General features: G+C 42.6%; 1 protein-coding gene across 2 annotated transcripts in view; it reads left to right on the top strand.

Annotated features, from left to right (window-relative positions):
* WDR37 (WD repeat domain 37) overlaps positions 1–15,295 on the top strand; it is a 160,088-nt gene extending 144,793 nt beyond the window's left edge. Inside the window, exons 14-15 of one of the 2 annotated variants that reach the window (XM_077268541.1) lie at positions 8,815–8,929; positions 12,703–15,295. In XM_077268541.1, coding sequence (XP_077124656.1) covers positions 8,815–8,929; positions 12,703–12,834 — 247 coding nt within the window. In that variant the 3' untranslated portion in view covers positions 12,835–15,295. The remainder of the gene's footprint in view (positions 1–8,814; positions 8,930–12,702) is intronic. The other variant, XM_077268540.1, reaches the window with a different exon arrangement.
* The last annotated feature ends 480 nt before the right edge of the window (positions 15,296–15,775 follow it).

Raw genomic sequence — 15,775 nt, 5'->3', positions numbered from 1 at the left:
CGTTGCTCGAGTTTTCCAGAGCACGATCGGGTGTCCTCTGGTATCCACGCTCGGAGATTAAGTTTTCATCCCAGCAGCTGAATGATTTACAGCTATTAGCCAGGCTGAGTACATGTGGGGGTTGCCTGGTTGCTAGGTAATCCCACATGTAATCAAGCAGGCTAATAGCTGTAAATCATCCAGCTGCGACGAAAAAAACGAAATCTCCGAACACTAACAAATACTTGGAGATCACCCGAGTGTACTCAGGAAAACCCGAGCAACAAGTATACTCGCTCATCACTAATGTTCACTAAATGCTAAAACTGACCTGCCATTATGATTCTCCAGGTCATTAAGAGTTCATAAGACACAAAACATGTATAGGTTATTTGGTGAAAAAAAAAAAAAAAATCCCCAACTTTGTTTAAAAAAAATAAAAACATTTAAAAAAAATGGTGCCATTATCCGAGACCCATAGCGTCTCCATTTTTCATGACCTGGGGCTGGGAAAGGGCTTATTTTCTCTAGTAACCCCCCACGACAGCACACCTGGAGGATGTTACCTCTTTCCTAATAGGGACAGGAAATGACAAAGAGGTTAAATAACCCCTCCCTCATCCTCCCCCTCAGTGTTTTTTCCTGTCCCTACTAGGGATGAAGAGGTCATCCCAGGTGTACTGCGCCGGCAGCGGTCACCGGAGGGAATATAAACTTTATTGCCGGGCAGCTGGGAACGAATTTGCATCTGTTCCCCGTGCGCTGCTCCCGTCTCTTCGGACTCGGGACTCTTTGCCTCCATTCTGCACCTCTATGGCAAGGTCTGGGGCATTCTTCAACTGCAGGCCTCTCTGAGCTCTCCAGTCCTTCTCCTCCACCGTGCGTGCGCGTGAGGACTTCCGGTCTGAAGCCGGCGGCAGGATGTGACGTCAGACGCCGGCCGCTTCAGTGGATTGGAAGGTCCTTTTGCGTTCCAGGCTGGAACGCAAGGTGAACGGCGCAGATTATGTCAGCGGTCTACCTCCCACATACATCCGGACATCGGAGGAGGAGGTCCTCTAACCATGAGGACAGGTGCTGCAGTCCGGTCACCTATATAATAGGCCCCGGACAGGAAGACATCTCAGGTAGGACCACTGTTTGGTGAAGACCATGGAGATGTCTGCTTCCTCGAGCTCTGCATCTGCAGATCCCAGCACCATCCCGGCCCCAGTGAGTAGTCTGGCCCAGGGTGTCCACTCCCTGATGCGGGTTATAATCTTATGATTCCTTCTCCCCTTCTTTTTTAGGGGGACAAGGAACCCGCATCAGGAAGCAAATATAAATCTGCTCGCAAATGTGCAGTTTGTATGAAGAAGCTGTCCTCTTCATACAAGAAACCATTGTGCAAAGAATGCACAGAAAAAATTATCAGGGAAGAGCAGCCATCTCTGATGGAAGAGATCAAAGGCTTAATCCAGCATGAGATTAAAACCTCGCTGGCCACTCTTTCCCAACCTACACCCTCTCCTAGTGCTCTTCCTGAGGCTAAGAAAAGGAAACTTAATCCACAGGATGAAGGGCAGGAGGACTCTCAAGGGGAGACGTCAGACGAACCCCCAGAGGAGGGTGAATTATCCCTGGACTCTGAAGCTTTCCAGCAAGAAAGATATTACTTCTCTTCAACTGACATAGAAGAACTCCTTACAGCTGTAAGGAAGACTATGGAGATCGAGGAAGAGAAAACGGCTCAGTCAGTACAGGAAGAGATGTTCGGGGGGCTCCGTTCTAAGAAAAAACAGGTGTTTCCCATTCATAAGAATATCCGTGAGTTCGTTTTAGAAGAGTGGGAATCCCCGGAAAAAAGGCTGACTACTCCAGCAGAGATGAAGGACAGATTTCCGGTAGATTACGAGACAGCTTCGTGCTGGGTGGAGGTTCCAAAAGTGGACGTCCAGATTGCTAGGGTAGCCAAGAAAACCACGCTACCATTTGAGGATGCCTCCCAATTGAGAGATCCTCTGGAACGTAAGATGGACGGACTACTAAGAAAGTCGTGGGAAACATCAACATCCTTACTGAATATCAACTCCGTATCTACCTGTGTGGCCAGGTCAATTCTTCGCTGGCTGGGGCAACTAGAGGAGCACTTGTCCTCAGGTACCCCCAGAGAGGATATTCTAGCCTCCTTGCCTATCTTCCAAAAAGCAACTGGCTTCTTAGCGGATGCCTCCGCAGAAGCAGTGAGGGTAACAGCGAGATCCTCTGCATTATCAAACTCAGTGAGACGAGCACTTTGGCTAAGGTCCTGGTCTGGTGATATGACCTCTAAGATGAGGCTGTGTTCTATCCCCTTCAAAGGGAAGTATATGTTTGGACCTGCCCTGGATGATCTTCTGGAGAAGGCTTCCGACAAAAAGAAAACCTTACCGGAGCCCAGAAACCCTAGGAAAAGGCCCTTCCGCACTCAGCAAGAGCATACTCCTCAATATAGGGGAAAAGGCAAAATGGGACGTTGGAGTTATCCAAAAGGGGGAAAAGACAAGAATCTTTTTCTCTCCCAGACCCAAAATCAAAGAAAACAATGACTCCACCACGGTGGGGGGTCGAATCTCGAACTTCCTCCCATATTGGCAAAAGATCTGTGTAGATCAGTGGGCCTTAACATTGGCCAGAGAGGGGATGAAGATAGAATTTGTATCATATCCCCAAAAAAGGTTAAAGATAACAAGATTATCGACAACAAAGCTACAATCTACACTAATAGCGGGAGTACAGGATCTCTTGGCCAACAATGTGATCTCCACAGTCCCGGAGAACGAAAAAAACATGGGTCATTACTCCAACCTATTTATGATAAAAAAAACAAATGGAACTCATCGGATAATAATCAATCTGAAACCTCTGAATCAATATGTAACCTACAGAAGATTCAGGATGGAATCCGTCAGATCGACAGTGCTCTTAATAGGACAGGATTTCTTCATGGCGACTATAGATCTACAGGATGCATATTATCACATCCCAATTCATCCAACTTATCGGAAATTTCTAAGGTTCGCAGTCGCCAGGAAAGAGAGACCACTTTCAATTCAATGTCCTCCCGTTTGGTCTATCTTCAGCCCCAAGGATCTTTACAAAGATCATGTCCGAGGTAATGGCCCACATCAGAAGTCGGCATATATGCATAATCCCGTACCTCGACGACCTCCTGGTAGTGGCTCCCACAGTTCCAATTCTACAGGAGCATCTTCAAACAACAGTCCAAATCTTGTCGTCTCTAGGTTGGGTGATAAACCCCAAAAAATCAGATATGGTTCCATCAACAACAAAAATCTTCTTAAGAGTACTGTTAGACTCTCACAATCAAACATCTTTTTTACCCGAACAAAAAAGGACCCTGCTCACATCAAAGATAAGAATGTTGCGGGACAAGAAGAGAGTATCTCTAAGATGGGCCATGTTGGTTCTCGGGACCATGACATCATGCATCCAGATGGTGGCATGGGCACAAGCCCACACCAGAATACTCCAGACTCATATTCTGTCAATCTGGGACGGATCCCCAGATTCTCTAGACAAAAACATCCGAATACCACCGCATGTAAAATCTTCGTTGACATGGTGGTTGCAAAAGGAAAACTTAGTCAGAGGAGTTCCCTGGTCTCAGGACCCAGTGGTGACTATAACAGTAGATGCCAGCGGAAAAGGTTGGGGAGCTACGGTAGATCAACATATATTCCAAGGAGACTGGCCAATCGAAATAAGTCAACTATCCTCGAACTTCAGAGAACTAAAGGCGGTAGAGGAGGTCCTCAAAGCAGCAGTAGCTCTTGTTCAGAATTCCCACATAAAGATATACTCGGACAACATAACAACAGTTGCCCACCTTCGCCATCAGGGAAGCACAAGACACGAGGATCTAAAGGCAATATCAGCCAGAATATTTTCGTGGGCCGAAGAACATGTTCTCTCTCTATCTGCCCTACATATAAGAGGAGAAATAAATATACAAGCCGACTTCTTGAGCAGGACAAAGATCCATCCAGGGGAATGGAGCCTAGACCCGGAGGTCTTTCAGATACTGTCCAGAAGATGGGGACAGCCAGAAGTAGACCTATTCGCAAACGGTCAAAACACAAAAGTGAACCAGTTTTTCTCACTAGATCCAACCAATCCGGGGCTGGGTGTGGACTCATGGGTCCAGCCATGGACATTTACACTGGCGTATGCATTTCCTCCATTACCAATTCTGCCAAAAGTCCTACAGAAGATAAGAGCAGAGAAGGTCAAGGTAATCTTGGTGGCTCCATTTTGGCCCAAAAGAAGCTGGTTCGGGACTCTCATCAGCCTAAAAATAGATGGACCGATAGTACTCCCTCCGGTCAGAGACCTCCTTTACCAGGGGCCAATACTTCATCCAGATCCCGAGAGATTACACCTCAATGCTTGGCTTCTGAATTCTCAATTCTAAAGGCCAAAGGGCTATCGAAGAACGTCATTAAAACGTTACAAAAAAGCCGGAAGACGGTAACTAATTCAATCTATCAAAAAATTTGGAAGACCTTCGTCACATGGAGTGCTCCTGAACGGCCTAACCCAGACAGGCCAAACCTATCCAGGATCCTGGATTTTTTACAGGATAGGCTGGAAAAAGGTCTCAGACCCAGCACCCTCAAGGTACAGGTGGCAGCCCTGAGCTCTTATTTTGACCAATCTTTGGCCGACCATAGATGGATAAGAAGATTTATGACGGCGGCATCCCGCATATCTCCAAGGCCCATAAATATAGTCCCATCCTGGGACCTGAATATAGTCCTGAAAGGACTTACACTCCCACCTTTTGAGCCCTTGTCATCAATAAGTATGGATAAACTCGCCTGGAAGACAACCTTTCTGGTAGCTATAACCACAGCCAGAAGAGTCGGTGAACTACAAGCCCTGTCAATTAATGAGCCCTACATGAAGATTCTACAGGACAGGCTTATCCTGCGATTGGATCCATCCTTTCTTCCAAAGGTCGTCTCTGATTTCCACAAGTCGCAGGAGATAATTCTTCCTTCCTTCTATCAGGAACCAAAGAATGAAGAAGAAGAACAATTCCATACTTTGGATGTTCGAAGAATGGTACTTTATTATCTTCAAGCTTCAGAGAAGATTAGAAAGGATCAGAATCTGTTTATTCATCTTCTCGGCCAGAATAAAGGGAAGAAGACTTCCAAATCTACAATTGCGAATTGGATCAAAAGAGCAATTTTGGAGGCTTATCGGATTCAAGACCTCCCACTGCCAGAAAAATTCACAGCTCATTCTACTAGGGCAACAGCTGTCTCCTGGGCCGAGAAAGCCAGTGCATCTATTGAGCAAATATGCAGAGCTGCCACGTGGTCCTCGGTCCACACGTTTTCCAAACATTACAGGCTAGACCTGATGTCAAAAGAAGACTTAGCCTTCGGAGAGAAAGTCCTTAGAGCTATAGTCCCTCCCTAAAATTACTCTTGGGTACTGCTCCAGGTGTGCTGTCGTGGGGGGTTACTAGAGAAAATAGAATTATTCTTACCGTTAATTCGGTTTCTAGTAACCCACCACGACAGCAGGAGTAATCCCTCCCTTTGCTTGATATATGTTCTGAAAAGAATAAATATAATTTGAAGCATTCCTTCTCCTGTGGTCCTTTATAATAACACTGAGCGGGAGGATGAGGGAGGGGTTATTTAACCTCTTTGTCATTTCCTGTCCCTATTAGGAAAGGGGTAACATCCTCCAGGTGTGCTGTCGTGGTGGGTTACTAGAAACCGAATTAACGGTAAGAATAATTCTATTCTTTGCTCACCTATCGATAGATCGGGCAATTCTGAACGTGGCGATACCAAATACAGGTGCTTGTCACAAAATTAGAATATCATCAAAAAGTTCATTTATTTCAGTTCTTGAATACAAAAAGTGAAACTCATATATTATATAGTCATTACAAACAGAGTGATCAATTTCAAGTGTTTAATTCTGTTAATGTTGATGATTAACTTTTTGATGATATTCTGATATTGTGAGAAGCATCTGTATGTGTATATTAGATTTTTTTAATTGTTTTATTTTGAATGGGGGCAAATGGGGGGCGATTTGAACTTTTTTTTTTTTTAATTTTTTTTATATATTTTTAAAAAATCTTTTTTTTTTTTTTTTTTACATTTGAGCTGCTTCAATAGTCTCCATGAGAGACTAGAAGCTGCATTACTTCTATCGCCTCTGCTACACACAGGCAATGATCAGGTCGCCTGTGTGTAACAGAAATGCTCAGTTGCTATGAGCGCCGACTACTGGGCGACACTCATAGCTATCTGGCTATCACAACCATAGAGGTCTGCTTCAGACCTCTGGCTGTTATGCCGACCCATCGGTGACCTGCAATCATGTGACTGGGTCACCGATGGGCGGTATAAAAAAAAAAAAAAAAAAAAAAAAAAAAAAGCTCATCCAGTAAGCGTGAGTTAAATGCCACTGTCAGAGATTGACAACGGCATTTAACTGGTTAGAAGCCATGGGTGGATTGCGATTCCACTCGTCGCTGTTGCGGTCGAATGTATAGATCAGCTGACATGTGCCCAGAAAGGTGTGGACTCGGCACCGGAGCCCGCACCAAACAGGGGTAGTCTGACGTGGGCGTACTATTACACCCAACATCGGAAAGGGGTTAAAGTGCTTGTCGTGTACGGTCCAATTATCATTATTATAGATGGGGGTGTTCAAATTACACTGCTTAACCCAATCCAACCAGTATCTGAACAAATATAGAAACAAAGTGCTATTGAGTAAATGGAAGGGAGAACAGTGGATAGTTCGTTAGATCAGAGAGTAGATAGACCAGTCTAAATAAATGTGTTTATAGAGCACACTTGAAACTGTCGGTACTGGGAAATAACCTGATTGTCTTGGGTAGTGTATTCCAGAAACTTTGTGGAGCATGAGAGAAGTCCTGGAGATGGGAATGGGAGCTTCGGGTTGTTGAAGATATTAGTGTTAGTTCGTTGTTAGTGATGAGCGAACGTGCTCGGATAAGATTATATAGGTCACCAGTATATATACACACAAAGATATAAAAAAATACAGACTCAAAAAGATCAATTGAATATGAGGAGAACTTGAGACATAATGTATCTCAAAATATAAATATTTTATTAAGAGTAGATATTTACCACAGACTAAGTACAATTACATATAATAGAATATGATAAAATAGTGTTATCCCAAAAAAGAGTAGTAACAGTCACAGGGTGGATCAGGACAACATATTATGCTAAATAATTACATATACATGTAAAAAGCAATGCACATAAGCAATGTAACTTAAACAGGTAGGACAATCAGTCACTTGTTTGTACCAAGACTAATCAGTTCCACCTATATCTATCACCATGTTTAGTGCTAGCATGCATTGCTAAAAACAATTGCAATGTATCACACATAAGTAGGATAAGATATGCATCAATAAATCAAGGGTTAATTACCCATATTGTGTCTCCTCTTGTCCACGATGTGACCGCAACCCCGACGTACGTTTCGCGAGTATAAAGACTCGCTTCCTCAAGGGGGCGTGTTATCCGAGCTTGCTTGTGTTAATAGAGTGTCTTTGGCTTTCTCGAATAATATTTTGGAGTCCCCAAGTGAGGACATTGGAGCTTAAGATGACATTAGATTATTCATAAGCTGCTGAATATTGATGGCACTGAGATTTCTGTGTGTGTGTGAGAATGTCTTGAGAGTAGGGATGCAGTTCTTGACAAAGAAAGAAGGTTGTGGTCAGAAAGTGGGGAGGGGAGTTAGTAAGATCAGAGCTTGGAGCTGACCATGTATGGTGTATTCCGGTCTTCATGTGCAGGAGAGTTGGTAAGCTGTGAAAGGCCGAAAGAGAAGGTTAGAAATAGAAAATGAATGGCCGATGGGGAGAGCAGATTATCAATAGGAAGGTTCAAGTCCCCCATTGTAAGTGGGAATATCACACGATAGAAAGTGTAGAAGCGAAGGTGGTAAAGTGATCCAGGAACTAGCGGGAGGGTACTCTAGCGTCACTCACAGGGGGAAGGAGTGAAACAAACTGATGCGTGGACCTCGATAGAAAAGACAATAAGTGAGAGTATTGGGGGGATAATCTGAAGAAAAGAACATTTTGATGAAGGAAGTAGATCAACCCCCTGCATCTTGTCTGCTCTTAGATCTGTGGCTATGTGAAAAAATCTAACCCACCATATAAGACAACTGAGGCGGTGTCTGGGTGATGGATCCAGGTTTCATTAAGAGAGAGAATTTTAAGAGAATTTGAAAGCAAAAAAATCATGGATATAGGGAAGTTTGTTGCACACTGACTGACTGTTCTGGCATTTCAGAGGGCACAGTTAAAGGAAACTGGAGAAGGCATGCACTGAATGCTAATGAGTTTTTAGTAGAGCTGAGACAAACCAGTGTGAAAACTCCAAAAGTTGCAACGTTTTTGCGCAACTGAACCCAGCTGAAAAATTTTACAACTTTTTTAGTTTTTATGCCACTTTTCTGGCTTAAAAGCTTTGAAGAATAGAAAAAATTATTTGTGATAACGAATGCAGCCTATGAGTGTGTAAAATACTCGCACCTAACCACTATGTTGTAGACAGTACTTCATTTTATTTTTTTTTGTGTATTTTTCGAATGAGGGAAATCACCAAAAAGGAAAAAATGTTCGGATATCAACATGGATGTTGTGTGTTGAATAAAAATTCACACTATGCATGTCATTAACTTTTTTAATTTTTGTGTCCATGTTGTATTCCAGATTATCAGACCACCATTCAGAATTTTCTAAAACTGTAATATTTTTATTTTTAGGATAAGTGTGTCTGTCGGGCAGAGAATCATTGCCCTTCCTCATGACAATCGGCAGGTTCGGCTATTTGATATGTCTGGAGTAAGATTAGCTCGTCTTCCTCGCAGCAATAGACAGGTGAGTGGGGATGACATAGAAGCAAGTTCAATTGTTGGATTTTAAAAACTGCTTTACTACAAGTATGTATACAGTCATGAGAAAAACAAAATGCACACTATGTTCCTCATATTTGTAAAACCATAGAATTTACTAAACATCTGGTCCTTAGAAGGTCTTGAAATTGGGAAAATGCGACCTCGGATGAGCAACTGCACATGTCATTACCGTATTTCGCGGACTATAAGACTCACCGGACCATAAGGCGCACCCCAAATTTGGGGTGAAAATTGCAGAAAAAAAGATTTTTTATAAGATGGGGGTCCGTCTTATTGTCCGAATTTACAGTATCTTACCTGAAGGCTGGCGGTGGCAGAGCAGGGTCACAGGAGGCATGGTGTCGGCAGAGGTGGGGTGATGCAGTACGGCGTGCACCTGAGCAGGGTCCCTTCCTGCTTAGGTGGGCGACGCCACGGCCTGGTGTCCATAGGAGGGTTGCAGCACTGGTTACCGGCGGAGGTGCTGGGATGAGGAGGTGCTGGGATGAGGAGGTGCTGGGATGAGGAGGTGCTGGGATGAGGAGGTGCTGGGATGAGGAGGTGCTGGGATGAGGAGGTGCTGGGATGAGGAGGTGCTGGGATGAGGAGGCGCAGTGACAGGTATGGTGTGAGAGGGTCCCTTTCCCCAGTGAGGTGATGCAGCAGCTCGGTAAGCAGCAGAGCCGGGTGAATGCTGTTGTTATCGGTGGTGGCGGCCATCTTCCGGGGGCCGCGCGTGCGCAGATGAAGCGCTCTGCTTCCCGGGGCTTCAGGAAAATGGCCGCGGGAGGCCGCGCGTGCGCAGATGGAGATCGCTGCTGCATCACCTCACCGGGGAAAGGGACCCCGCTCACTGCGCCTCCTCATCTCCGCACGTCTGCCGCCGCACCTCTGCCACTGCACCTCTGCCGCCACGGGTAAGCCTGCATTTCGACTATTAGACGCACCCCCCATTTTCCCCCTTTTTTGGGGGGGAAAAAGTGCGTCTTGTAGTCCGAAAAATACGGTATTTACCAAAATTTTGAAACTGTGTGTGAAATATTAAGTACACACCATGAGTCATCTTGTAGAACCATCATTATCTGCAATAACTTTAAGCGTTTTCTGGATGACTTCCGGTAATCTGTCTCTCACATCGTTCTGGAGTAATTTTAGGTGACTCTTCTTTACAAGGTTGCGTACGTTTTTGAGGTTTCTGGGCATTTGTTTATGCCCTGATCTTTTAAAGTCCTGCCACAGTATTTCAATTGGGTTGAGGTGTGGACTTTGGCTCTTTTCAGCCATACTTATGTTGATTTGCTCGTGTACTTTGTTGTGAATGCCAAGTTTGCGCTAAGCTTTAGCTTTGGGAGGGATGCGTGAGCTCACATATGACTCTCGAATGCAGAAGAATTCACAGTTGTTTAAGTGTCTGTCAGTGTCTGCTAGTTTTCCAAGTCCTTTCGCTGCAAAACGCACGAAAATCATCCCTCCTCCACCACTATGATTGGCAGTTGGTATTAAGTGTTTGTGCAGTTGTGTTTTGGACATTTTTTGAGAAGTCCTCTCATGGCAGCCCTTGAAAATGAGCCATACTTATTCAGTCCCTTTCAAACTGTACTGTTGTGAGCTTAAACATTTAACATTTTTAGACCTTTAGAGTCTGAGCTGGAGCTCTTGTATTTTTTTTTTTTTTTTTTTGCAGTTTCTCTGAGACATCCATCCCTGGGTTGATTTTCAACTTAATGTTTATCACTTGTTAATAATCTTTCTCACCTTTGAATGATGGACCATAAATTATTTGGAAAAAGTCATAGAACTCTTCCTAGATTGATCTGTAGCAACAATTGCTTCTCTAAGATCATTGCTTATGTCTTTTTTTCTTTGACTGAATATGACAAACCAGCGAGCTGCCAAACACGTCTGCTGTTATAGAGATGGTCACAGTTGCTGATGAACTGTTTATTAACAGCCCCGGTTGCTGCTTACTCTCCCAATCCCTATAGAAATAGAAAGTGTACTTAATTATTTACATATTGCTTCTGCGTTTTGGCTTTGTTTTATTAAATCAATAATCGCAGTGTAATTTGTCATGTGTTTCTGTTCGTCTTTGGTTGTATTTACCTAATTCTTTAGATGTTTTTTAGAACTGATGTTTTTTTAAATGTCCTGATAGGCGACACTATAGAATTCAACTTGAACTTTGTTTTTCTCATGATTTGTTCTTATGAAATCTCTTCATACACTTTTTCTTCCTTTTTGAATCATAGATGGTCTTTTATTTAGTGACACACACTTGTAACGCCACCAAAGCCACTATCTGGCTTGGGTCCTCTTTGGTGATCTTTGGGTGCTCTTCAGTGATTTTCCAATGCTTTTCTATGTGTTCAGATCCTCTTCAGTCCAGAACCCAAGGCACTGACTTCTGAGGTGTGCTGACATATGAGGTCTGTTCAGCGCCGGGTCCTCTTCAGTGAATATCAATTGGAAGGATGCGGAAGAGCACCTGGATATCACTGAAAAGGACCTATGGAGCACTGGATGGTGGGTTGTGGTGGCGGTTCCCGTGAGTCGAGAGGTATTTTTTTAAAGTTTTTTCCAGCTTTCTATAGTTCACTAAAATGAGAGATCGATTGTAAAAAAACAAACAAAAAAAAAACAGAGTTAAGGGAACTTTTTGTAAAACTTTCCTAAATTGAGAAGTAATGCTAAGTAATGAGTACATGTTAAAGGGTAATTCCATTAAATGTACATTCTAAGGACCAGGGGGCACTCATTACTGGTGGAAGAAAGGGGATTCCGGCATCCAAATAGGAAAGGGTTCTTTACAGTTAGAGCAGTCAGACTGTGGAATATCCGACCACAAGAGGTAGTAATGGCAGACACTACAACAGCTGGATTATTTCCTCAGTACACATAACATTGTGGGTTATAGATCAATTAATGAGAAAATGTATAAATGGTGGGGAAAGGTTGAACTTGATGGACCTAGGCCTTTTCCAACCTATGGAACTATGTAACTATACATTTTTAACAGACTCAATCTAGCTAAATAACAATAATTAAAAAAAATAATAATTAAAAAAAATAATAACAAAGACCCTCAGTCTGTGACCAGCCACAGCCAGTTATTGGATAAGTGGGCATTTATAGTCTTTTGAGACCTGACCAGGAGGTAGAGACCAACAGGGACCAAGTAAACATTGGAGCAGAAGCAGTCAGTGAGTATGAGCGAAGATGACCATTGCTACACTTTATTATTAATAATTTTAGGAAAGACCTTTTATATGTCAGCATTATTTTTCTGGCTGGAAAATTCTTAAACCTCTCCTGTGAAAAATGTAAGGTTGTATATAGTTTGTTTGATGTTTGTCTATTTTTGCATTAGTTTTAGCTGTAGTTTTAGATCTTTTGTTTCAAATGCTTAATTCCCGATGAACAACTTATTAGATGTAATCAACTTCTGGCCATCACTATCGTTTGTACTTGTGTTGCAAACCTAGCAAGCCCTAGTCATGGCTCCAGCGTGTCTAATCGCTTTATGACCAGTCGTTACATTCGTGTTCTGTCTTTTATGCTTTTTGCCCCAACACCTGAAAACGTTAACAATTGTGCTTCTCCCACATTTGACGAGTACAACACTCAACGCTCCCAGATGAAAAAAAAAAAGTTTGTAAAATTGCTCTATTTACCCACTAAACACATCATCACATGGATATTGTTGAGGTTCTGTCTTTTTATCTTATGTCTTACCCTTGTAAAAACTTGACTTCTCAGGGCCACCGTAGAATGGTCTGCTGCTCCGCGTGGAGTGAAGATCACCCGACGTGCAATCTCTTCACTTGTGGCTTTGATCGCCAGGCCATAGGATGGAACATAAACATCCCTGCGTTGCTGCAAGAGAAATAAGCCTAAGAAGACATAAAAATGTATATCTATTGGTTGAATTTTTGCATTTTTACCACGGACATTTTCCATCTGCGGAGGTGTTTACCGGCCAGCCGCCGTTGTAAGATCCCCCCCAAAAAAGAGTGCTTTGTCAGTGTGTTCATTCCCTCATTGTGCATGATGCAACTAGGGAAAACCAGACAAGGGAAAGTCCTTTTCCCTGAGTTTTAATGATTTAATATTTCTTTGGGATCACATCACCGAAACGCGTGATCTTTATTTTTCAACCACAGCACATTATAGTGCTTATTACTTTTCACTATCAAATGTAGATGTGCAGTAGGGCATTACATTACCGTGATATAAATGTGAATCTCATGTAATTGTTGTGAAGGATGTAATAGTCTGCTGCATTTATACATAGGCAACTCTGCCTCCTGTACAAAATAAAATAGATATAAAAGTAAATTAAAAACTGTTACAGAAATAAACTATGAAATGGAGTGTATATTCCACTCATGCCATAGTTCTGCATTACATAATGAATGCACCATAAAGCATTTGCTGGTATTATTTTTCTCCTTTTTGAGTTAAGCTTTAGCATTTTATCTTCATTTTTTTTTTTTTTAATATTTGTATATTTTTTAAACTGTTGAGCCAGAATTGTAGGCGTGATGAATTCTGCAGTTCATTGTTTTCTTATTGTATGGGCAGTAGAGGTTAAAGCAGAGGTTGACTTTTGGCCAAGTTTTACTTTACATGTAGATAGAACAATCTTGATATGATTGTTTGGGATTTGGAAATGGGGTCTGCCATTTTTATTTTCCCAGGGACACCACCGGTCTTGTCTGATATTGCAGTTCATTCTCGTTCTAAATGACAAAGGATTATCTGCAATACCAGAGAGATGCTATCTCTGGGGAAAATCGCAAACCTTTTACTAATCCTAAACAACCTGCTCAACTTTGACAATAATTTGTGTTAATTGCATTAAACATATCTTTAGTTACAACTTGTATTGTACCCCAGAGCTGCATTCATAATACTACTGGTTAGTCAGTATGAAGTGACTGCTTTTATTATTTCCTTACACAGTTGAAGTGATTGCTTTTATTATTTCCTTACACGGTTGGGCTAAGTGCACGCCGCATTAATGGCCACTGTCGAGTGTATACATTACATTTTTAAGTATATGAACCCACTTCAAAAAAAATATTAAATAAACGGTATGCAGATACATATTGGCTAGAGGGAAGCCAGAAGCAAAAATTAATTTATACACTTGCAATGTGCACTTAGCCCTAAATGAGTGTCCACAGCATAGGTGCTTGACATGAGATTGCTGGTGGTCGGACACCCGGCTCCTCTGACTGACCAGCTGCTATCTGCTTCAGAAGTGACTGGATATCAGCAGTGTTCAGGCCAGATCACAGCAGCTCTGTTCACCGCTAATCTGTGGCAGTGCCGGCCCTCGGACTTCACCAATCTCTTATTGATGACTTATCCAAAGAACAAGTCAACAATTGTTAAGGGGAACCTGTCATAAGTTTCATGGGCAGCGTGAATCAGACTCTGGCTGCACGATTGTAGCCAGGTACGAATTACTCTGAAATGGTTTCAGAGTAGACCTATTTTGAAAAGCTGTCCCGGAACTGTCGGTCCTGAATGACTAATCGGAGGCAGTTCCCTGTCGGCTCTTACCTGTCGACTCTTCCCTGCCTTCCTTAAGGAGGATGTTTGGTTTTCTCCCTATGTGTGTACAAAAGGAGACACTCATCAGTCAACTGGAGCAGGGCAAGAAGTCGTCCATGGACCTGCCTCGGACTTATCATCCACCCATAGTCCCCGGCCATCTGCTCTGAAATACCGCAGTGTTCTAGGGTAACATATTCCTGGCTGTAATGAATCGGTCTCTGGCAGCACGATTGTAGCCATGTATGAATTGCTCTGAAATGGTTTGAGTAGACCTATTTTTGAAAAGCTGGCCGTGGACTTTCAGTCCTGAATTACTGACTGGAGGCAGGTCCATGTCGGCTCTTTCCTTTTGGCTCTTCCCTGGCTTCCTCAAGGAGGATGTTTGATCTATGTGTGTACATAAGGAGAGACAAGTGGAGCAAGGCGAGGAGAAGCCATCCAGGGACCTAGTCATTAAAGACACCTAGTCCCCGGCCGGCTTTTCAAAGTATGTCTACTCTGAAATGCCAAGGTGTTTTAAAGTAAAGCATACCTGGCTGTAATCATGCAGCCAGTGGTTCGGGCAGATTGAATATGACTTCCCTTTAATTCTTGGACTTTAATAATGTTATCTGATTCAAATTACTTTGCTGTGTCTGGTGTAAAAACAACATGTCTCAGAATACAAATCAGTAGATTAAACCCTTTAGAGAAGCTGAAGCAGCAGAGGTCATAGGGAGATAGGAGATCAGTAGCTTTCTGAATGCAGATCTGGAAGGGATTAGACTTTCTAAAAAGTTTTGTACATTTGCAAATGTTGTTTTTTATGTATATTTCTACATGTAAACTGAAGTATGGTTTACAAAAGTGAATCTCTTTTAAAGGGGTATTACTATCTCCAAGATCCTATCTCAATGTGTAGTAGGTGTAATAATAATAATATTGGCAAATATTTCCAATTAGAAATATGGTATAGTTTTGCTGATTCTCTGCCCATTTTCCTCATGTGCAGGCATTGCAGGACCTTGGGTATCCATGACTAGGACCACTAGCATCTAGCTGTTGCTATATCTGTGGTCATAACCATGGATACCTAAGGTCCTGCAATGCCTGTCCATGAGGAAAGAGACATAAGCGAACCAGTAAAACTATACTACATTTTTAATTGAAGATATTTACTAATATTATTACACTTACTAGATATTAAGATAGGATCTTGGAGATGGAAGTCTACTTCACAGTTGCTAAATCTGTTTCCTACTTGGTTGTACTGGGACTTCCACATCAG

Source organism: Ranitomeya variabilis, chromosome 6, assembly GCF_051348905.1.
Source record: "Ranitomeya variabilis isolate aRanVar5 chromosome 6, aRanVar5.hap1, whole genome shotgun sequence".
Lineage (NCBI taxonomy): Eukaryota > Metazoa > Chordata > Amphibia > Anura > Dendrobatidae > Ranitomeya > Ranitomeya variabilis.
This window is presented reverse-complemented; position numbering and strand designations above follow the sequence as displayed.